A 22,394-nucleotide genomic window follows, 5' to 3' on the forward strand; every position below is an offset into this window, starting at 1 on the left:
GTATTGGAGCTTCAGCTTCAGCATCAGTCCTTCCAATGAATATTCAGGACTGATTTCCTTTAGGATGGACTGGTTGGATCTCCTTGCTATCCAAGGGACTCTCAAGAGTCTTCTCCAACACCACAGTTTGAAAGCATCAATTGTTTGGTGCTCAGCCTTCTTTATGGTCCAACTCTCACATCCATGCAGTGTGGTTCCCCCTACCCCACCCAACCTGCCCCCCCCAAACTAGTTTATTATTAGTCATCAAAAGTTTTTTAAAAAGTAGTTTTTTCCATATGGAAAAAAATTACATTGATTTTTTCCCTCACATCATACACAGAGATTAACTTATAATGGATCATGGAATTAAATGCATTAATAAAATCTATATTTTTACATTTAAATCTATAAATGTAGACTCTTAAAAAGGTATAAAACTTCTAGCAGATAACAGAATAAAAGATCTTTGTGACTTGGAGAGGAAAAAATTTATTAAACAGAACATTGAAAGCACAAAGAAGTATTAAAATGGACTGTCAATAAAATATATAAAGTATGCTGAAAACTTAGTACTTAAACACTCAATTAAAAAAAATAGGCATAGATTGAGTACTTCACAAATGGCCAATAAACATATGAAGAGATGTTCAACACTGTTAGTCGATGGAAAATACAAATTAAAGCCACAATGAGATACTACTACATACCCAATAGAATTGGTAAAACAAAATGAACAAACATGACAATACCAGTATTACCAATTTATTTCATATTTTGATGATGGTGGTGGTTTCATGAGTATACATATCAGGCAAAATTGATCAAACTGAACATTTTTGAGTGAATGCAGTTTACAATATGTGAATTAAACCTCAATGCAGCTGATTTTTAAAGAGGCCTCTAGAAGAATAAAATTGTTTATTATCCTGATGAAGAACCAAAGATACAAAGATGCTCAGGCACTTGCTCAAGATGATATTCATGTAGTAAGTGTAGCTAGCATCAGACTTTCATCCAGATTATTTTCTCTTCCAGGTAGATCATGCTGCTGTGCATCGAATTTAGGAATGAAGAAGAGGGGAAAACAAGAAGAGAAACAAGCGTCCTGAGAATCGATCTGTTGTAACTCAGACCCTTAGTCTTGTCCCAACTGGTAACGTCAAAACACTTCCCTACTGCAGTTAAGTCACGTCTAGTTTTCACCTGTGAAAAGTTTCAAACTTTCAAAATAGCTTCCTTGTTTTCCTTTCTCTTCCCTAATTGTAACAGGCTCGATTTGAATCATATACATTAAAATAGAAAGTTCAAGTGACCTATACCGTATACTGTTAGGATACGTGAACGAGGAACTTTGGGGGCATGCTTTTGATCAGTTTCTGAGATCACCAGTAAACATCCTTTGGAAACTGCTTAAGTTATGTAGATGCATCAAAAATGTGTAAAGGGCGCTTCCCAGGTGGCTTAGTGGTAAGGAATCCGCCTATAGGAGACATGGGTTCCACCCCTGATCTGACAAGATCCCACATGCCTTGGAGTGGCTAAGCTCGTGCGCCACAACTATTGAGTCTGTGTGCTAGATCCCAGGGAGCCCCAAACACTGAGCCCATGGGCTGCAGCTATGGATGCTCGCGCTCTAGAGCCTGAGCCCCACAGCAAGAGAAGGCGCCACAACGAGACGCCCCGGCAATTCAACTAGAGAAAACCTAGCACAGCCCAAAATAAAAATAGGTAAATAGTTTTAAAAAAGTGTGTAAAGAATTTAGGAAGAATCAGAAAGTGGAGAGAATGTGTTGAGTTAATGCTGTTTAGAATTAGTATGTCAAGTTTGTTATTATTTTTTGCTTATTATTAAATTAATATATTACAATATATTTAATTTATTAAATGTAGTATCTTACTTTTCTTCTACATTTTTCTTGGGCTTAAGAAGAAGTTCACTGTGTGGTATTGTGATTTATGAGAAATATATTTGGACACTCAGATGACCAACATAATACTTCTCTGCCTATTTGGTTTTCATCTACAGTTTCTGGCTCATAGTTCTTAAAACCCTCAGAATTTCCTAAGTGTTGAAGTGGTAAGTGTGTCTTTTGTTATGCTAATGAGGTGAATTTTGGATCCCACCTAAGGATAGGGGTTTGTCGGGAGGAGAACATGCCAGGTGATTGGAAGGAGGATGTGAAAAATAGAAAGTGTTAGTTGCTCAGTCCTGTCCGACTGTTTGCGACCCCATACACTGTAGCCCACCAGGCTCTTCTGTCCATGGAATTCTCCAGGCAAGAATACTGGAGTGGGTGGCCCTTCCTTTCTCCTGGGGATTTTCTTGACCCAGGGATTGAACCCGGGTCTCCCGCATTGCAGGCAGATTCTATACCATTTGAGCCACCAGATTAGAGAGAGGGCTGGAGGTCAAATCAGTTGTCAATGGCTAATGATTTATTGATAATTAATCATGGCTGTGTAATGAACCCTCATGAAAACCTGAAAGGAGAGGCTTCAGAGAGCCTCTAGGTGGGTGACCACATGGAGATGTTGGAAGGGTGGCCTTTGAAGAGGACATGGGACGGAGGGGTCTTGTAGAACTGAACCTTTAAAATATGGAATCTAGGTTATCTCCAGGTAAATAGTGTCAGAATTGAGCTGAGTCATAGGACACTCAGCTGGTGTTCCACGACTTGCTAGTTGGTGTGGGGAAGCCTCTACCAAACACAGGTTGGAATTGGGCCTAGGAACCCTTTTAACTGAAATTTGATAGTGTTCCCCAAAAGGGCAATTTTGTCATCTTGAACGTGCTGATGTCCTAAATGATTGTTGCACTAAGTTTGACATTAATGTTAAAATTTCACGGTAAGAAAAATGAAGCTGCTGATTCAAAGGAAGAAGAAAGTATTGGTTGCTCAGTCATGTCTGACTTTTTGTGACCCTCTGGACTGTAGCCTACCGGGCTCCTCGGTCCATGGGATTTTTCAGGCAAGAATACTGGATCGGGTTGCCATTCCCTTCTCCAAGGGATCTTCCTGATCCAGGGATTGAACCCAGGTCTCCTGCATTGCAGGCAGATTCTTTACCATCTGAGCCACAAGGGAAGCCCAATTCAAAGGACGAGCCCTTACTCATACTTGAGCTCACATGTGTGGATTTTCTAAGCAAAGTTAAATGATCACTTTTCATGATTTCTGATACTTAACTATGTACCCGAAAGGCTGAACTGCATAGTTCAAACTACATTTCTAAAAAGCGTTTGTTATCCAAACAGCAAAATAACCACATTGTTTCAGAAGTCTAAAAAATTTCCCTGTGAATCTGAAGTTATATAGGGTTCTTTATCTGAGTTTATGGGAAACAACATAACAAATGAGTTTATGGGAAATATTGGACAGAGGAGCCTGGTGGGCTACAGCCCACGGGGTCACAGAGTTGGACACGACTAAGAGACTGACGCACACACAATCTACCTTTTCTGTTCCCAGAGAAAACTAGCTGAGCACCAGCTGGGCTTCCTGGTTGGTGCTGGTGGTAAAGAACCTGCCTGCCAATGCGAGAGACCTAAGAGGTTCAGGTTTGATTCCTGGGTTGGGAAGATCCCCTGGAGATGGGAATGGTGACCCACTCCAGTATTCTTGCCTGGAGAATCTCATGAACAGAGGAGCCTGGTGGGCTACAGTCCTTGGGGTCACAAAGAGTCAGACACAACTGAGCGACTTAGCAGCAGCAGCAGCAGCAGCAGCATTATTTTCTATTTAATATTTGAATAAGTAATAGAGTTATATCATTCAAACACCAAAGATTTGGAAATGTATTATCAAAATGTCTTCTGCTTATTTCTGGCTCCATCATCTCAGTTCCCATTTCCCACCCCAATGTGTAAGCTACTATTATTAATTCCTTCTTTTAAAGATAAATTATAGCATAGCATACACATCAGCCTGCTACATGTTGTTTTTTTCTACTGGATATATCTTGGAGATGGTTTTGTATCAGTAGGTGAAAGAAATCTTTATAGCTGTATGGATGTGCCATAAATTAATTATTCATAACTTACTCTCTAAACAAACATTTATATCATTCATTATAAACAATGCTAAAAATATTCACATATAATTTTGCATGCCTAAGAACTTATTTATGAAGTGTATCCCTAGAAGCAGAACCGATCAGAAAAATGATTTATGCACTTGTAATTTTAATACTTACTGCCAAACTGTGCTCCATAGGGGTCATATCAGTTTTTACTTCCAACAAGAATGCATGAATCACCAGTTCCCCTACAACCTCACCAACATACTATGTCATTAAACTTTTAGGGTTTTGCCTACCTGATGGGAGAAACAGTGTCTTAGTGTAGCTTTTTAAAAAAGAGTGACATTGAGCATCTTTTCAAATGTCTAAAGGCCATTTGTTATTCTTTTTCTATGATCATATCACTTTCACATTTAAAAACTGAATTTTGAATGTGGGCCTTTTGCAGATGTGGATGGGCTTGGAGACTGTCAAACAGAGTGAAGGAAGATAGAAAGAGAAAAACAAGTATATATTAACGCATACATGTGGAATCTAGAAAAATGGTATAGATGAACTTTTTTGCAAGTTAGAAATAGAGAGCTATAGAGAACAAACACATGGCCACCAAGAGGGGAAGGGAGTGTGGGATGAATTTCGAGATGGGGACTGGCACATACACAGTTCAGTTCAGTTCAGTTGCTCAGTCGTGTCCGACTCTTTGCGACCCCATGAATTGCAGCACGCCAGGCCTCCCTGTCCATCACCATCTCCCGGAGTTCACTCAGACTCACATCCATTGAGTCCATGATGCCATCCAGCCATCTCATCCTCGGTCGTCCCCTTCTCCTCCTGCCCCCAATCCCTCCCAGCATCACAGTCTTTTCTAATGAGTCAACTCTTCGCATGAGGTGGCCAAAGTACTGGAGTTTCAGCTTCAGCATCATTCCCTTCAAAGAAATCCCAGGGCTGATCTCCTTCAGAATGGACTGGTTGGATCTCCTTGCAGTCCAAAGGACTCTCAAGAGTCTTCTCCAGCACCACAGTTCAAAAGCATCAATTCTTCAGCGCTCAGCCTTCTTCACAGTCCGACTTTCACATCCATACATGACCACAAGAAAAACCATAGCCTTGACTAGACAGACTTAGTCGGCACAGTAATGTGTCTGCTTTTGAATATACTATCTAGGTTGGTCATAACTTTTCTTCCAAGGAGTAAGCGTCTTTTAATTTCATGGCTGCAGTCACCATCTGCAGTGATTTTGGAGCCCCCAAAAATAAAGTCTGACACTGTTTCTACTGTTTCCCCATCTATTTCCCATGAAGTGATGGGACTGGATGCCATGATCTTCGTTTTCTGAATGTTGAGCTTTAAGCCAACTTTTTCGCTCTCCTCTTTCACTTTCATCAAGAGGCTTTTTAGCTCCTCTTCACTTTCTGCCATAAGGGTGGTGTCATCTGCATATCTGAGGTGATTGATATTTCTCCTGGCTATCTTGATTCCAGCTTGTATTTCTTCCAGTCCAGCGTTTCTCATGATGTACTCTGCATACAAGTTAAATAAGCAGGGTGACAATATACAGCCTTGACGTACTCCTTTTCCTATTTGGAACCAGTCTGTTGTTCCATGTCCAGTTCTAACTGTTGCTTCCTGACCTGCATACTGATTTCTTAAGAGGCAGGTTAGGTGGTCTGGTATTCCCATCTCTTTCAGAATTTTCCACAGTTTATTGTGATCCACACAGTCAAAGGCTTTGGCATAGTCAATAAAGCAGAAGTAGATGTTTTCCTGGAACTCTCTTGCTTTTTCGATGATCCAGCAGATGCTGGCAATTTGATCTCTGGTTCCTCTGTCTTTTCTAAAACCAGCTTGAACATCAGGGAGTTCACAGTTCACATATTGCTGAAGCCTTGCTTGGAGAATTTCGAGCATTACTTTACTAGCGTGTGAGATGCGTGCAATTGTGCGGTAGTTTGAGCATTCTTTGGCATTGCCTTTCTTTGGAATTGGAATGAAAACTGACCTTTTCCAGTCCTGTGGCCACTGCTGAGTTTTCCAAATTTTCTGGCATATTGAGTGCAGCACTTTCACAGCATCATCTTTCAGGATTTGAAACAGCTCAACTGGAATTCCATCACCTCCACTAGCTTTGTTCGTAGTGATGCTTTCTAAGGCCCACTTGACTTCACATTCCAGGATGTCTGGCTCTAGATTAGTGATCACATCATCATGATTATCTGGGTCGTGAAGATCTTTTTTGTACAGTTCTTCCATGTATTCTTGCCACCTCTTCTTAATATCTTCTGCTTCTGTTAGGTCCATACCATTTCTGTCCTTTATTGAGCCCATCTTTGCATGAAATGTTCCCTTGGTGTCTCTAATTTTCTTGAAGAGATCTCTAGTCTTTCCCATTCTGTTGTTTTCCTCTATTTCTTTGCGTTGATTGCTGAGGAAGGCTTTCTTATCTCTTCTTGCTATTCTCTGGAACTCTGTATTCAGATGCTTATATATTTCCTTTTCTCCTTTGCTTTTTGCCTCTCTTCTTTTCACAGCTATTTGTAAGGCCTCCCCAGACAGCCATTTTGCTTTTTTGCATTTCTTTTCCATGGGGATGGTCTTGATCCCTGTCTCCTGTACAATGTCACGAACCTCATTCCATAGTTCATCAGGCACTCTATTTGTCAGATCTAGGCACATGTACAGTACTGTGTATAAAGTAGAGAACTAATGAAAACCTGCTACACGGCACAGGGAGCTCTACTCAGAGCTCTGTAATGACCTAAACGGGAAGGAAATCCAAGGAAGAGGGGTGTGTATTTACATAGATACACGTGTGGCTGATTCACTTAGCTGTACAGTAGAAACTGACCCAACATTGTATGGCAACTATACTCCAATAAAAGAGAATTCGATTTTGTTTCTTTTTCTTATCAAACTATGGGAACTGTATCTATTATGGAAATTAGTTCTTTTTCCCTTATATAAGATGCAAATATTTTTCCAAGTTTCTCCTTTGTCTTTTGATTTTGCTTATGGTGTTTTATTCACATAGACAGTTTTTATCGTGACAGTGTTGACTTGTCATGTCCTTTTACACCTTCTGGATTCTAAGCTGTGTTATACAGAGCGCTCCTGCGTTGTGATGTGGGTTTGCTGTGAGGTGCACTCCGAAACTGCTGCAGCGCTATGACTATCTTCATTTTACAGGTGGAGAAACCGACGCTCAGATAGTTTGGAAACTGATCCATGGTGGCCCATTTGGGCTGTGGACTCAGGCCCTGTGAATCTGGCTCACATATTCTTGTGCCAACACAATTGTCTTTCTTTTCCTAGAGATATGATCATTTTGTGTTTCCTTTTTCTGGTGAGCTGTTGGATTCTTCAGGTTTGCTAGTCTCATCTGGGCTCTCTTTGAAGCCTGTGATAGGAAGAGGGTAACTCTTCATCCCATTGGTGGTTCCTCATTCACATTTCATTTGTCCAGAGGACATGATGCAGACATTTAAAATACCATGCCAAAAAGTCATTTACTTTTGCCTCTAGCAAAGTGTTTATACTCTGATTCCTCAGTAATTCTCCCTTTGTAAATAAAGCGTTACGATCTTATATAAGTCAATTAAAAAAGAAACTCAAAATATGTGAGATCTCATCTGATGTGGCTTTCCATCACTTCCAGCACTTGACCCTTCGGAGGAAAGCATGTACTGGCGGTCCTTCCTGTGAGATCACAATCAGGAAACTTCAGCTAGAATGTACTCTTTTAATAGTGCATTAGGGTAAACAGTGCTGACCGCCCTTTCGATGTTTTCATGCTCAGTCGTGGGCAGCACTGTGGTCAATAACTGTTGTCAGCTTTATTAGCAAACAAGCCATGGCTGCCACTTCACCGCTCTAAGACCCCGGGTGACAAGTTATTTTTGCTGGATTTGAGCTGGCAGGTGATTGTGTGTTTGCTCAGTTCCAGGGCCAGCCCCCAGCTTGGTTAACAGTCACAGGTTCTGGACCAAGTCCTGGGTGGTGCTGGGCACAGGGCATGATGGCAGGTAATTAATTGGTGTACCATGCATTCAGAAATTCATTCAGATGCATTCAGAAGCCCACCCGTCCCCTTCTTTCTAGGAGGAGGGAAAACCTCCTACCTTCCCCAAGAGGAAGAAATTCTGTCTGTTCAGCCAGATTCCAAGGCATGAATGCCAGTGTCTACCAATAGGCACATGAAATATACGCGCTTCCCCACTTCTTCCCTTGGTAAGAGGGTCGGGATCCCTCCCAAGCTGACCCACGCAGGATTACCCTGGGTGATGGAGAGGTTCAGTGGCTCGGAAGTGGGTGTCAGACCTGGATTTAGGTTGAAAGCCCCTACGTAGGCCATGGCTTCCAACCTGGTTTTACCATTCACCTTGCATTAGAGTGTCAAACCCATGTGTGACTGTGTGGCCCTTACAGGGTCCATGGAGGACAGCACTGTGCTGTTCTGGGGTCCTTGTCTATTGTATCATTTTTTAATATCACCCAAATCTCAGTGCAAGCACAAGCCCTCTGTTGACACCTTGATTTCAGGTCTAGGCTCTAGAACTGTGAGATTGTACACTTCTGTTATGTCAGCTACTCGTTTGTGATACTTGGTTATGGCAGCCCTAACCTACGACCATGCCTGGAGACCAGGTTGGGCTCTCCTATTTTAAAAAGTGAGTGGACTTCATGGTTAGAATTGAGACTACCACACGGTGCATTGGGTGGCTCGATAAAGAATCTGCCTGCAGTGCAGGAGACCCAGGTTTGATCCCTGGGTTGGGAAGATCTCCTGGAGGAGGAGATGACAACCCACTCCAGTATTCTTGCCTGGAGAATTCCATGGACAGAGGAGCCTGGCAGGATATAGTCCATGGGATCACAAAGAGTCAGACACGACTGAGTGACTAACACACACATCATACCTTCTTCTCCATTATGCAAATACAGTAGCTTTTTGACTACAAGAAGCTCATCAGTGTTTGTCAATAAACTAGACTGCTTGCATGCAATAGAAGACTTTCAGTCTTACTCCTGCTTTGGTAAAATAAGGAAACTGGGGTAGAGTTTTCGTGATCTGAGTTGGGTCATGTGGAGGTCAGGTCAATGGTAACACAGAATAGATAGATAGGAGCTTACCTAGCTTATCATGTTAGTCATCTATTGATGAAAACTCTCTGATTCTCAATGAGAAGTTGCTAAAAACACAATGGAGGATTTTTCTTTCAATCCTGAAATATTTAGCACTGAACTGAAAGGTGCTGAAAACTGCCTTTACTGTCTGAGCCACCAGGCAAGTCCCAACTACCACTGTTGAGTGTCCAGTTATGGGAAAGGGATTGCTTTTCTTAAGTCAGCAGTTAAAGGGGGAATGTCTACCGGTTGAAATTTATGCATGATAGGTGGTGCTTAATAAGGTATTTAAATGACATTAATAAATCTGAACATGATTAACAGATCTGAGCAGTCTGGATGAGAACATTGTAAACTGTATATCATGTTACTAATAAATCACTTCTCAAAAGACTAGGTCTTCACCACCTGGTAGCTAGCCATCACAAAATCCCTTCTTTCACATATCAAAAACATGCAGTGTTTTATGAAAAACTGATGAAGTAAGGAAAATCAAAGTCCAGTATCAAAGATGCCAGATAAATATCTTAATCATTGAGCATGAATGTTCTAATGTATGATGTTTTACCACTGGGTTTGCTAACAATCAAGAAAACTGAGCATCGTAAAAATACGATTTTTGAAGGTACTGAAAACTTGAAGTCACTAAAACCAGGAAATACTGATATTTGTACACTAAATTTTCTAGCCTCTGAGTGACCGTTTGCCCAAAAATGGCTTAAAGAAGGTACATTTTTATGGTTTTGCAAATTTGTAGAGAGAACAGAGCTTGTCTCTTTTTCTTAAACATGAGATCCACATCTTGCTCTGCCTATCAGTCTAGAATAATGGAGTTGTTGTTCAGTTGCCCAGTCATGTCTGACCTTGCAACCCCAGGGACTGTAGCACGCCAGGTCTCTCTGCCCCTCACCATCTCCCAAAGTTTGCCCAATTTCATGTCCATTGAGTCAGTGATGCCATCCAACCATCTCATCTTCTGTCTCTGCCTTCTCCTCCTGCCTTCAATCTTTCCCAGCATCAGGGTCTTCTCCTGTGAGTCAGCTCTTTACATCAAGTGGCCAAAGTATTGGAGCTTCAGCTTCAGCATCAGTCCTTCCCATCAATGTTCAGTGTTGATTTCCTTTAGCATTGACTGGTTTGATCTCCTTGTCTCATTATTCAAGGAGAATAATGTAGTCAATAAATGCTTGTTTCTTTACAGTTTATTTATACTCACAGTTACGCACGTGGGCCTTCTCTGCTTGCAGAGAGTGGGGGCCATCTCCAGCTGCTGTGTGTGGGCTCCTCACTGCGGTGGCTTCTCTTGGTGCAGAGCACGGGCTCCAGAGTGCAGGCTCAGTAGTTGTGGTGCATGGGCTTAGTTGCTCCAAAACATGTGGGATCTTCCCAGACCAGGGATCGAACTTGTGTCCCCTGCATTGGCAGGTGGACTCTTATCCGCTGTACCACCAGGGTGAAAGTGAAAGTGAAGTCGCTCAATCGTGTCTGACTCTTTGCGACCCCATGGACTATAGCCTACCAGGCTCCTCCGTCCACAGGATTTTCCAGGCAAGAGTACTGGAGTGGGTTGCCATTTCCTTCTCCAGGGGATCTTTCCAACCCTGGGATCGAACCCAGGTCTCCTGCATTTTGGGCAGATGTAATAAAGGCTGGTTGAGTGAACCAATGTGTGAATGATTTTTCTGGTGGGTTTCTATGAACTGAGGGAGAGGAGGCAACATATCAGTAAAGAATGAACATGTTTACTTTGAAATAAGGAAGGCAATTTATTGTAGTGAGATAATATTGAAGTTTTACATACGACCGCCCCAATGCATATGAAGTAATTTCCTCCATACTATCGGAGAAGATACCATTGAACTACAAAGAAACTCAAAGTGCTTGACATCAGTTAATGATGCATAATATAATGCATTTTCACTAACTTACCCAAATTTCAAATTAGACAGTTAAAGGACACATTGAAGTATTTTTTCATGCATTGTTAACAACCTTTTTTTTTTTTTTTCTTTTGCTGGAGTTTATAATGCCCTTTGATAACTCCAAACACTGAACTCTATTCCTTGCAGTCTGTTCCTTCCATCCTACAGAGGTGATTAGTTATCACAAAGCGGCTTATTAGAGGAAACTCCTAACAGAGACTTAGACGTTTTCTCCTAAATGGAGTTTGTGGAAAATAAGAAACTTGGCGTGCCGTTTGAGGCAATGCCAAAAACAGAAAACATTATTTTTAGACACTAACCACTTAAAAAAAAAAACCAACCCTCCAGGAGGCCAAGAACAGCAATGCAGTTTGGCGCAAGTTCACAAACAAATATATACACATGCATCTGCGTACGTGTACCCAATGCCTTGTCTAGAATGCGTTTTATACATGTGCTACACATTGTACAAATCAGGCGCACAGAGTGCTGGTGTGCAGTTGTGTGGCTGTCCTCCCGGAGGAGGTCTCAAACACAACTTGCCAGAGGAGCTTATTCACGACTTTTCGGAAAACAAGAGTCTAAATGCAGTTCCCGTTGTGTACAGAGGGCCCCGCTAGATGTAGGATTCCTTAGCGAACCGGAGCTGCTCGGCGTCAAACACGGGCTGGCTACACCGCCGGGCCAGGACGGCCTGCCTGCCCTTCTGCTGCGACTCGGACGCGGTTCTCAGCCGCTGCAGCTCGGATGTCCTGGGGACCGTCACCTGTCCTGCCGCGTCCCTAGGAGCGCAGTCCGGCAGGCTCTGCCTCCAGGTCTCCGTCCCTGGCCCCCGTCGGAGCCCGTCCAGGGGCTCCGGCCCGCGGATGTTTCTCGAGTCCCCGTGGGGGTGGGCAGGGAGGGGAGGCAGCAGCCCCGCGTCCAGGCTCAGCACGCGGGCCCTCAGGCTGCCCACCGTCTGGCCCCCGCGGGAGGCGAGCTCCAGCGCCTGGAGCCGCACGGCCTCCTCGTAAGACGGGGGGCGGCCGGGGTGCCTCTGATCCACCAGCCGGAACACATCCTCCACCGAGAGGGTGTAGGCTCCCGAGTTAAAGCCCAGCGCGGCTTGGCCGAGGGCGTCCGACAGGCTTTCCTGGACGATCCGGCCGGCGAGCTGGCTTTCTTTCCTGGAACCTCGCTTCTCCTGGTCTTGGGGGCAGCCCTTGGACTTCGCGGCTCCAAAGCTGCGCGTTTTGGTCAGCACTCTTTGGTGAGAGGCGAAGGAGAATGACATGGAGTGTTTTTTAATTTCTCTGTTGGGCTTGCTTTTCTCAGCCTTGGTGAAAGACTGGTGTCTGGTGAAGAAGTTTCTTTGGGGGCTGGAAGGAGAGGCCAGGGGCGAGCTGTCGGAGAAAGCGTCCAGGGAGCCACTGGAGGCAGCTTTGGGGACCCGTGCGCACGGTGACACCGAGCCCTGAGTCGGGCTCTGCTCCCCCAGGTCCCGGGGCCTCTGGGCCCGGCCTTCGGCTGCAGGAAACACCTCCTCGGGAAACGGGTCCTCGACTTCCTCGCCGGCAAAGCGGGAGGCTGCCTGGGCCACGGCGGTGAAGTCGTCCTGGCTTCTCGTGAGTTTCGGGTTTGCTCTTCTGCCCTCGAGGCACTCCGGGGAGGATGCAGCGCTGGGGTCCGAGTACCTCCGCTCAGGTTGCCCGAGGAAGCCCTTCAGTCTGGCCGTGGTGCTGACCACGGGCTCCCAAGGGCGCAGCGGGGCTCTGGGTTCCACGCCGCCAGCAGCCACTTCCAGGGGCCCTGGGGGCTGCGAGATCAGCGAGCCCGCAGGCTCCACGTCGTGGTCAGGGTCGTTGCTGTCGTAGGCTGAGTCGTTCTGCAGGGTTGACATGTCTGGGGGAAGGTAAGGGACAGTTGAGTTTTTGTTCAGTTCCTTTTAGAAATTCACTTTAGCACCGTCCACCCTACTAACATTAAGTATGGCACTAGGGAATTCGGTGAAGCTAAGCTAATTTGGGGCTTGTTATGAAAGACAACTGGCCACATTCAAGTCTTGTTTCTTTCCATGTCTACTATTTTGAGGTGGAGAAGATAAGCAGGAAAACGAAGAGAGAGAGGTTGAGAGAGAGAGCGAAAAAATGAGAAAAGAGAGAAAACAGCGCTCCTCTGAAAATTTATTGATCTTAGATTTAAAAGCTGATCCTTTGGATGGCTCTTTTCATTGGATCCATCCCCATTTTGGTGGTTCAGACTGTAAAGAACCTGTCTGCAAGGCAGGAGAACTGGGTTCGATTCCTGGGTTGGGAAGATCCCCTGGAGAAGGGAATGGTTACCCACTCCAGTATTCTTGCCTGGAGAATTCCATGAACAGAGGAGCCTGGCAGGCTACAGTCCATGGGGTTGCAAAGAGTTGGACAGGGCTGAGCAATTAACACTTTCACTTTCATCTCTATTTTAACAGACCCACATCAGACCCATATTCCATTGTGTGGAAACAAAAGTTTCTTACCCCAATCCTCGAGCCAAAGATTACTCTGTAAAAGAAGTTCTTCATGATTTAGAGTAAGAAGGGGAAGGCGCCAGGCTGCAGCCTGAGGAAATAGTGCAGGAAAATTCAAGAGAAAAGTTTCCCTGCTTGATGACTTCCCTACAGACCTGTGTCTACTCTGATTTGGTGATGTGTGTTGCTAACTTCTTCAGATACCAGGGGTGCTGTATGTTACTGGGCTGGATTTGTAGCCAGGCATGAACTTGACCCCACAGTCAGAGTCAACTGAGAACACATTCCATACCTGAACTGTCCGTGTGTTCCAGGGAGTCATCAGAAGCAATTCTGGAATGTGCTGGAAAGTCTTCCCCAAATATTTCAAAGCAGTTATCGATGAGGAATTCCACCAGTGTCTTAACCTGTGAGGAGAAGTTAATAGCTTGTCAGCTTAATGAGATCTTTATTTATTTTTAATGGAAGAAGTTTACCAAGGGGGACACAGGGAGGGTCAGCAGTTAGGGAGGTGCCAAAATGGGCTTCCCTGGTGGCTCAGGTGGTGAAGAATCTGCCTGCAATGCAGGAGACCTGGGTTCGATCCCTGGGTTGGGAACATCCCCTGGAGAAGAGAATGGCTACCCACTCCAGTGTTCTTGCCTGGAGAACTCCATGGACAGAGGAGCCTGGTGGGCTACAGTCCATGGGGTCGAAAAGAGGCAGACACGACTGAGTAACCAACATTTTCACTTTCAAAATCAACATAACAGATGTTTACTGTGTCTGAAAGGAGCATTCAGAAAATTGGTAACAATCACCTTTGTGAAAATCATTTTTGAGATTATGCCTTTTAACTTTGTGAATTTAAAAAATGTATTACTTTAAAGTAACCAAAATATTCATTAAAGGAGTTGCCCGGATTGGTAGCTGAACTGACAGAGCGTGATGCACAAAAAAGAGCAAAGTGCAAGGGCCTTTCCATTCTGGAAACCGCGGTGGAGACGGGCATCACTGTCCCCTGTCTCGTAGGATGATGACCTGGCTTTACCGGGTCTCATCCAGTGGACGCACCTGAGAGGGTGGACCTGGGGCCACAGCAGACCTCACTGCTTGGCTCTGACAAGCAGACGTCGAGTTTCTCAGAAATAGCCGGGCACAAACCTTATCGTTCAGGTCTCTCCGGGCTTCCAGCGATAGACTGTGCTCGTTTTCCGGGCTCAGCACGTTGGGCCCAATGCAGATGGCGAGATTGCTGGCATCCATCCGGTTGACCTCGGAGTTCTTGCTGATCACGTGCAGCACGGAGACCAGGTGCTTGAGCAGCAGGTGGTTGGGCCGCGGGAGCTTATCTGCAACCCTGGGATGGAGGTGGGAAAAGCTGGTTTTAGGGGAGGTTCATGGCCTATCTAGCTTGAGGGGAGCAAGTTGAAAGTTGCTGCCTGACCCAGGCTTCCTTTAAAATGAGGAAGGTCTGTTTTCACAAGAAATATTGTGAAACGCTCATTCAGTTACTTGCAGTGGCAACTGACAAGGAATGAATCAGTGAATCACAAGAGCTTGAAGCCCTATAAAACTGGCCTCTATGATCCTGACACCAGTAACACAGCCATTTACTCTTTACACAGATCTTAGATGACGAATCATTAACTCCTGCAGTAAACTTTAATACATTTTGAAAATCATTTTGTTGAGAAACCATTTAGCCACATAGAACATCTTCCTGCTTCTAATACCGCAAGACTGGTTTTTCTAAAGAATACAATCATTTGCCTTTTTTTGAACTGTGCTCATCAAATGAAGAAGACACATTTTTTATACCATTCTGAGAAAGCTTTATGAAGAATAAATCAGTTTAGAAGAGCATGTTCATAAAAATAATGAGGTCAGCACTAAAAGGGCAACATTGGTACAATGACTAATAAATTAGAATTGTAAAGCCTCATATTTTCAAAAAAAGAAATGGTGGTTCTAACATAAGGATCATTTGTTTCTCATAACATACTGTTAAGAAAGACCTTTGTGTCTATAAGCAGAAGTTTATTGTGGTAATCTCAGGATTCTTATTTTGGGACAGACACACTAATGCCTTCAGTTCAATAAATATGTCATTGATAATACTTAGCCATGTGAGACAATTATCATATATAGACACACTTTCATAGGATTTGGCAAAAGTGCTGATATTGTGAAGTTAGGTGTGTAACATTTTCTAGGCACTAACAGGTCACACTTTCACTTCTATATGGTATTGTTTCTGCTGCTGTTGGAATTTATTTTTATAGTTTTCATTTTGGTTGATTATAAGAATATGAAATAAATACATTATGGAATTTTGTCAACAAACAAGCCCTTGCAGACTGTTTACTAAGGGATGTTTTATGGGAGAATTGTTCCTTTGCATGAAATCAGTGTGGACAGGTGAAGAAGATCCCAAGTTCCTACATGTGGCTGGTTAGCCTGCTCCAAGGCTTTCATCTGTGAGTTTATTTCATACCTTCTTGAACTACTTATATTTTTAGACTCCCCACCTGTTGGGATTTGTGAGTACTGAAGTTCACTTTCTACCTTTTGACAGAGGTGCCTCCTTTCATTTGGCTAAAAAAAAAACTACTTTTTAAACATTTCCAGGATACCTTTAGATTTGTATTCTAGGAGTAGGTGAGTGATTCCACTCGAATTCCTTCAATGTTGCAACATACATGAAACACTCTGACAGTTCGATGAGGAACCCCTGGGCGGAGATTGCATGGGTGACTTACTGTTTCAGGGCCTCTATCCGGTCCTCCTCGCTCTGCTTGGCCAGGGCTCCCATCCACTCCTCAAACAGGTCACAGGACAGGAGCTTCAGCGGAATACTTCTGAGGAAGTCCTGGAGGGAGGAAGGGGACCGTTCATGTTACATAACACACTGCCATACTAACTTCTGTCTCATCGGTCCCCTCTCAGGAGTCTGTGCCCTTCCTGCCTGCATCCAATGAGCCTGAAGTCTCCCCCCAGCTTGTCTCTCAGCAACTTTCCTAACAACGGGCATGGTTAAGGCCACCAGCCAAGGGGCCACCAGACTCAGGGGAACAGACTTGGCTGTGGGACAGTCCAAGAGCCTGTTCTCAGATAAATTTGGGAAGAAGTACGACACTTCTTGGTTGGAATCTGGGATCACAGAAACAGAGATGCTGATACAAATAAATGAAGGCTTCACTAAAACAGTTCAACTCCACGATCAGTTGCCTTTGCTGTGTGGGGCGCAGAGCCCGTTTCTCATTCCCTGAGAGTCAGTGTGTCAGAGCCCATCAGCTTGTTGTTTGGCACGGGTGCTGGGGACCCACCTTGAGGACCACCGCCAGGAGGTGCACAGGGAGGCTTCTCAGGTCCACCACGTTTCCGGAGCTGAGCTCCTCCTTCAGCTCTTTGCGGGCTTTCTCGTTGGCTGCTTTCCTGAATATTCCTTCAGTGGAAGGGCCTTTCAGGCATAGAATAGTGAGAATATCCTAAAGGGAAGGGGTATAGAAATAGGAAATTGTTACCTGTGGTTTGAAGACACACGTTGCTGCTACCAATAGAGGAAAAATCTGTATTTCGGTAGGAGAAAGAATTTAAATAGTGGACATGAACAGTAGCTAATTTTACCTGCTATACAATATCCTCTCCATAAAAGTTAGTTCTCCAGGATACTAAGACAGTCTTAACAAGAGTTTCCTTTCAGTCCAGTTGCTTTCAACCATCTCTCGACCCTGCCGTTTTTCTAAGAGCAGGTACATTGGGAGAGCTGGAATTTGCACAGCCTAAAATGATTTTGGGCCTCCCTCCTCTCAAGTCATTCCATGTAAACACTGGATGTCTGATCACAAACTCCATGAATCTGTTGGTTTTTCAGAAGCTACACATTTTCAGCCTTCTTCACTCCATTAAGTCAGAAGGATGGAGGGACCATTGACCTGAGCTCATTGGCAAATACAACTAATTTCTATAATGTAAGCCATCATGTGTCCTCCTGACTGCATTCTTAGGTGGGAACACCATTTCCAAACGTGGGGAAAAAACTGAAAACCTCACCCCAACAAGTTTAGCATGAGAAAGCCACTCAGGTTTCCCGAGGACTTTTCACAGAAAACTGAAGTAGGTTCTGGGTGAACGTGTGCCTACCTGAATGGGTCCCGGGAGCGTGTTGTCACTGCAGATGGCTGACAAGGGCTGATCGAAAAGGGATGTCTTCAATTCTGGCTCCGAAGCTGCAGAAACATCTGATGAAGAAGAAAGCCTTCTCATGAGAAAGAGCCAGTTAGACACCTTCTTTCTCTTCTTGATTTCTATGGCCAAGCAAACAAGGCAAAGAGAAATTAGATTAACATACTGATAAGCAAGGAAGGATCCACCTAACACAACAGATACTGTCATTTATGGTTTGCCATGTGGGAGAAACCGTTTTGAAAAACTCAGGAAGCAAAGGGTGTGAACCTTAATCTAGAAAAATCAACCCAGAAAACAACCACATTGTTACCAGGGCAACCAGCCCCTCAACAGCAACACCAAGGTTCCTCAAAGTCTCCACCTTTCCTGTTTTTACTCTTTACCAGCTGTTTGCTATAGAAAATGAGCAAAGCCTAACTAGGCAGGTCATAAACAACCATCTTAACATATTGACCTTAATAACCACGGTGGCTAGTTGGTGGCTATTTCTGATGTGAAAGAGATTATTTTAATTCCTCCTCTGACTAGTGAAGAAAACGAAACTTACAGGAAGTGACTTGCTCAAAACCATTTTGAAGGCTCTAGGGTGGGCGGGCTGTTAAACCTCAGCGGTCACGCTAGCACCCACCACTAGAGGGAGCTAGTCCGTCTGCAGTCAGCTGCAGGGTTTTCCCAGTGGGTGTGTTAGGCAAGAGCAGGGAGGTTAGAACCTAGACCTGGCAATTGGAAATGCTCAGGAAAAAATTTCCAGGATAATCTGTCCTTGCAAAATCCTGAAGATGTCTGCACAATGGGTATAACCACTCATGAGTTTACTTCTTTCTCTGTTTTCCTCTCTCTCCTTTTTTTTTTCCTAATTAAAAAAGAAAGCTATACTTTCTAAATGCATTAGCACATGTTTCTATACTTTTCATACAGGCCAGTGAAGAGGATGGATAGAGAATTGGCTTGTCCTTACAGTTCAAGAGAACTGGGTCAGGGTTACATTACTACGCAATGAATTGTGGAAAAAATTGACTGAACGGCGGGTTCTTTGGGATTTAAGACAGCAACAGTTGCTTTGTGTGCCCTTAGAATTATTCTCCATTAGAGGAGGGTGAGAGTGGAAACGTATGCACACTTTAATTGTCAGAACAGAGTGGCCAGGAGATCTGTAGCCCCACGAAGACCCCTCTGGATGGGGAGACGTTGACTTGGGGAGGATCTTTTCCTCAGAGCACTTGCTCTCTAGTGAGCTGGAGCGTTCCTGCCATGCAAGGGTTAATGTTCTGTGGTCTTTAAGAGAACACTTCGAAAAAAAATCCCTAGTAAAGCACTGTGGTTTGGCAAACCAAGAACACTGGTTGTTAGCATTTACATAAAAGATCAGTGTGTTTTCAAAACTCACCAATTAGCTGGCAAATATTATCTTCACTCTCACATGATGCCAACAGAGGATGTTCCTTGATATTACCCTAAAAATATATTTAATTAAAATTAATGATTGAAGAAATCTGCCTAGTCTTTCCCCACAAAATATATTCACTAATTTATTCATATCAACAGTTAGTAGTCCATTAATTTTTTTCAGAATCAATATTAATATCTTGCTTATCATGACGCAAGATCTCAATTAATATTAGTGTTTACTACAACTTATCATGTTGATTTTCTATTCTGATAACTAAACAACATGCATGATATTCAATTAAAACAAAGTTTTCTATCTCATAGTGCAGATAAAAAGTTTGAAAAACAGCTTTCTTACCTCTGATTGACATTCAATTAATGTCTCCATATCACAGGCATTTAGTGTTTTTGACTACAAGAGAAAAGAAGTCAAATTAGGTAAACATCTTTGACCCTCGCCGTGAGAAAGTCTGAGGCAGCAGTGTAAGAGGGGCACATACGGCATGACAGCTGCTTGTCAGCTTCATTGGAGTTCGGGCTGACGGTCCGGTGATGAATTTTGCTCCTGGGTGGCCTTGGCTTTGTCTACGAAAAATCATTCGGGAAAGAGTGAGGAGGAAATACGGAACGCAATGGCCAGTTTCAGCCCCACTCTGCCAAAACACAAAGTCTGAAACTACTAGTTAGAGAAGTGCTCATTTAAAGTCAGTCATGTGTTACCAGATGTCTTACGCTATTAAACACAGCATCTGAACACACTACTTTCTAAAAGCTTTACACCTGACATCTTCATCACGCCAAACTTTGCTTCTCATTTATTAAGTTCCCATCAGGAGATAATCTGAGTAACAGCTAGCATGACAACTAACATTTTGGGAGGAGAGTTCACTATGTGCCAGGGCACTGTGTTAAGGGCTCTGCACAGATTTTCTCATGTAACCTGAAAAGGGAAAACAATGGATCCCCAGGACGCTGCTTATGGCAGACATAAAACAAAGATAACATGTACAGAATTCCTAGAGCCCCCGAAGTGCTGGCTTCCCATGAAAGCAAAGCTGTCTGAGTTTACTCTTCATAACACTATGTGTTGCAAAGTGCAGGGTGAAACCGATTTTTGTTGGATACGATCTCAAAGCCCAGTGAGCCCGCCAGGCAGCTGCGTGTCAGGCCGATTTATGGTACTTACCCTCGGAGGGCCTCCAGCCAGACTTCTTTTACCTCCCGTGAACTGTGGAAAATTGGAAAAATGACATGACACTCTGCTCCTACTAATCCAGTGTGAGCGAGGAGACTGAATGGCTCTAACTTCACGTGTTCTGCGTTATAAGGGAGAAGGGGCGGGCAGGTGGAAATGTTACTGAGACCGGAAAGAGCATCATGGGCTGTGGCCTGGGCCAGACACTGCAGAGCTCTCACTTCCTCATTTCTTTTAGGGCAGCTCTGGTTCTTTTTCTTTCTTCTTCAACTTCAAAGTCCAACATCTGTAAACCACTGAGAGTGGAAAAGATGACATACGGCCATAGGTGAAGGCTCTGATTCATCTCACAGGTGGGATGTGTGAATAAGAAATTGTGTTATGCTGTACGTAAACATCGTCATATTTTCTAAAGTGATCATTTCAGGTGCCCTTTATTTTGGTATCCTGTTTGGGTGCGGTCTCCCCACCCATCCACGGTCTCCTCTGTTCATCGGTACATTGATAAGCACCCTCTAGCTGTGGGATGTGGTCCCTCCAAGAAAGTCAAGACATGCTGCCTCTTTTGAAACGCAGTCATCATCCAAAGCCAGGTCAGTGTCCTTTGGGATTATGACGAGTCCACCAGAGCAGGCTGTCTACATGTTAACCTCTTCCTTAACTCAGTACTTAAGTCATAGTCAGATCAGCTCTAATTCTGACGTGGGAGGAAAATGATCTCCTTTGATTGGACATTTGAAAGTAGAAAGGAGATGGTGAATTTCACTTGTGGAGCCGACCTTCTGGATGAAAGAGAATCTGTGGTCTTTCCTATGGCTTAGGCTATATATGAAGTGACTCAAATACCCTGGCAACAGAATGGATACATACAGTGTGACGCATTTTCACACAGTGGAGTCCTACAGAGTCCTGAGAATGAACAGTCTACAACTACGCTCAATGACATGACTGGGTTTCAGAAAATAATGTTGAGTGAAAAAGAGTGTACCTTGCACGCCGAGCCCCAAAATAGCAAAAGTAATCTGTGTTATTAGAAGCCAGCATGGCATTTCTGTAGGGCTGGGTAGTGACTCTGAGGGGGTCAGAGAGGGTCCATCTCTTGACTCCAAGGAGGGTCCCACCTCTTGATCTGGTTGTTGTGGTTGTTCAGTTGCTAAGTCATGTCTGACTCTTTGCAACTCTATGGACTGTAGCCCGCCAGGCTCCTCTGACCTGGAAATTCTGGCAAGAAGAGTGGAATGGGTTGCCATGCCCTCCTCTAAGAGATCTTCCTGATTGAGGGATTGAACCCGTGTCTCTTACATCTCCTGCATTGTCAGGAAGGTTCTTTGCCACTAGCATCACCTGCTGCTGCTGCTAAATCGATTCAGTCGTGTCTGACTCTTAGGGATCCCATGGACTGTAGCCCCCCAGGCTCCTCTGTTCATGGAATTTCCCAGGCAAGAATACTGGAGTGGGTTGCCATTTCCTTCTCCAGGTTCTTCCCAACTTAAGGATCAAACCTGCGTCTCTTATGTCTCCTGCATTAGCAGGGGGGTCCTTTACCACTAGTGCCCCCTGGGGCGCACCCGGGAAGCCCCGATCTCCAGGAGTTTGCTCAAATTCTATTAAGTCAGTGATGCTATCTAACCATCTCATCCTCTGTTGCCCCCTTCTCCTCCTGCCCTCAATCTTCCCCAGCATCAGGGTCTTATTTCCAACGAGCTGGCTCTTCGCATCAGGTGGCCAAGGTATTAGAGTGTCAGCTTCAGCATCAGTCCTTCCAATTCAAGACTGATTTCTTTTAGGATTGACTGGTTTGGTCTCTCTGGAGTCCAAGGGACTCTCAAGAGTCTTCTCCAACACCACAGTTCAAAAGAATAAATTCTTTGGTGCTCATTCTTCTTTACGGGCCAACTCTCACATGTACATGTCTACTGGAAAAATTGTACCTTTGACTATACAGAAAAGTGATGTCTCTGCTTTTAAAGATGCTGTCTAGGTTGGTCATAGCTTTCCTTCCAAGGAGCAAGCATCTTTTAATTTCACGGCTGCAGTCAGGATCCGCAGTGATTTTGGAGCCAAGAAAATAAAATCTGTCACTACATCCAGTTTTCCCCCTTC

At 44.1% G+C, this 22,394-nt stretch overlaps 2 protein-coding genes across 2 annotated transcripts in view; both read right to left on the reverse strand.

Annotated features, from left to right (window-relative positions):
• Positions 1 to 8,354, reverse strand: part of RSPH3 (radial spoke head 3) — a 38,973-nt gene extending 30,619 nt beyond the window's left edge. Inside the window, exon 1 of the mRNA XM_068984973.1 lies at positions 8,276 to 8,354. Within this exon, the coding sequence (XP_068841074.1) occupies positions 8,276 to 8,354 (79 nt within the window). The remainder of the gene's footprint in view (positions 1 to 8,275) is intronic.
• A 3,311-nt stretch (positions 8,355 to 11,665) lies between these two features.
• TAGAP (T cell activation RhoGTPase activating protein) lies at positions 11,666 to 19,623 on the reverse strand. Its single transcript, XM_068985471.1, has 9 exons — positions 19,597 to 19,623; positions 19,455 to 19,508; positions 19,095 to 19,161; positions 17,663 to 17,826; positions 16,846 to 17,007; positions 16,279 to 16,388; positions 14,681 to 14,876; positions 13,830 to 13,944; positions 11,666 to 12,930 (listed from the first exon to the last, which is right to left on the reverse strand). The coding sequence occupies exons 1-9, from the start codon at positions 19,621 to 19,623 to the stop codon at positions 11,666 to 11,668; spliced, it is 2,160 nt and encodes a 719-aa protein (XP_068841572.1).
• Between the last annotated feature and the right edge of the window lie 2,771 nt (positions 19,624 to 22,394).

This window comes from Capricornis sumatraensis, chromosome 13 (assembly GCF_032405125.1).
Source record: "Capricornis sumatraensis isolate serow.1 chromosome 13, serow.2, whole genome shotgun sequence".
Taxonomy (NCBI): Eukaryota; Metazoa; Chordata; class Mammalia; order Artiodactyla; family Bovidae; genus Capricornis; species Capricornis sumatraensis.

Coding starts and splice junctions, on each gene's coding strand:
- TAGAP (XM_068985471.1), bottom strand. CDS start 19,623: ATGAAGCTGACAAGCAGCTGTCATGCC. Junction 16,389..16,845: donor TCCTGGCGGTGGTCCTCAAG/GTGGGTCCCCAG, acceptor TCCTCCCTCCAG/GACTTCCTCAGAAGTATTCC. Junction 12,931..13,829: donor GGAACACACGGACAGTTCAG/GTATGGAATGTG, acceptor ACCTTCCCCCAG/ACATGTCAACCCTGCAGAAC.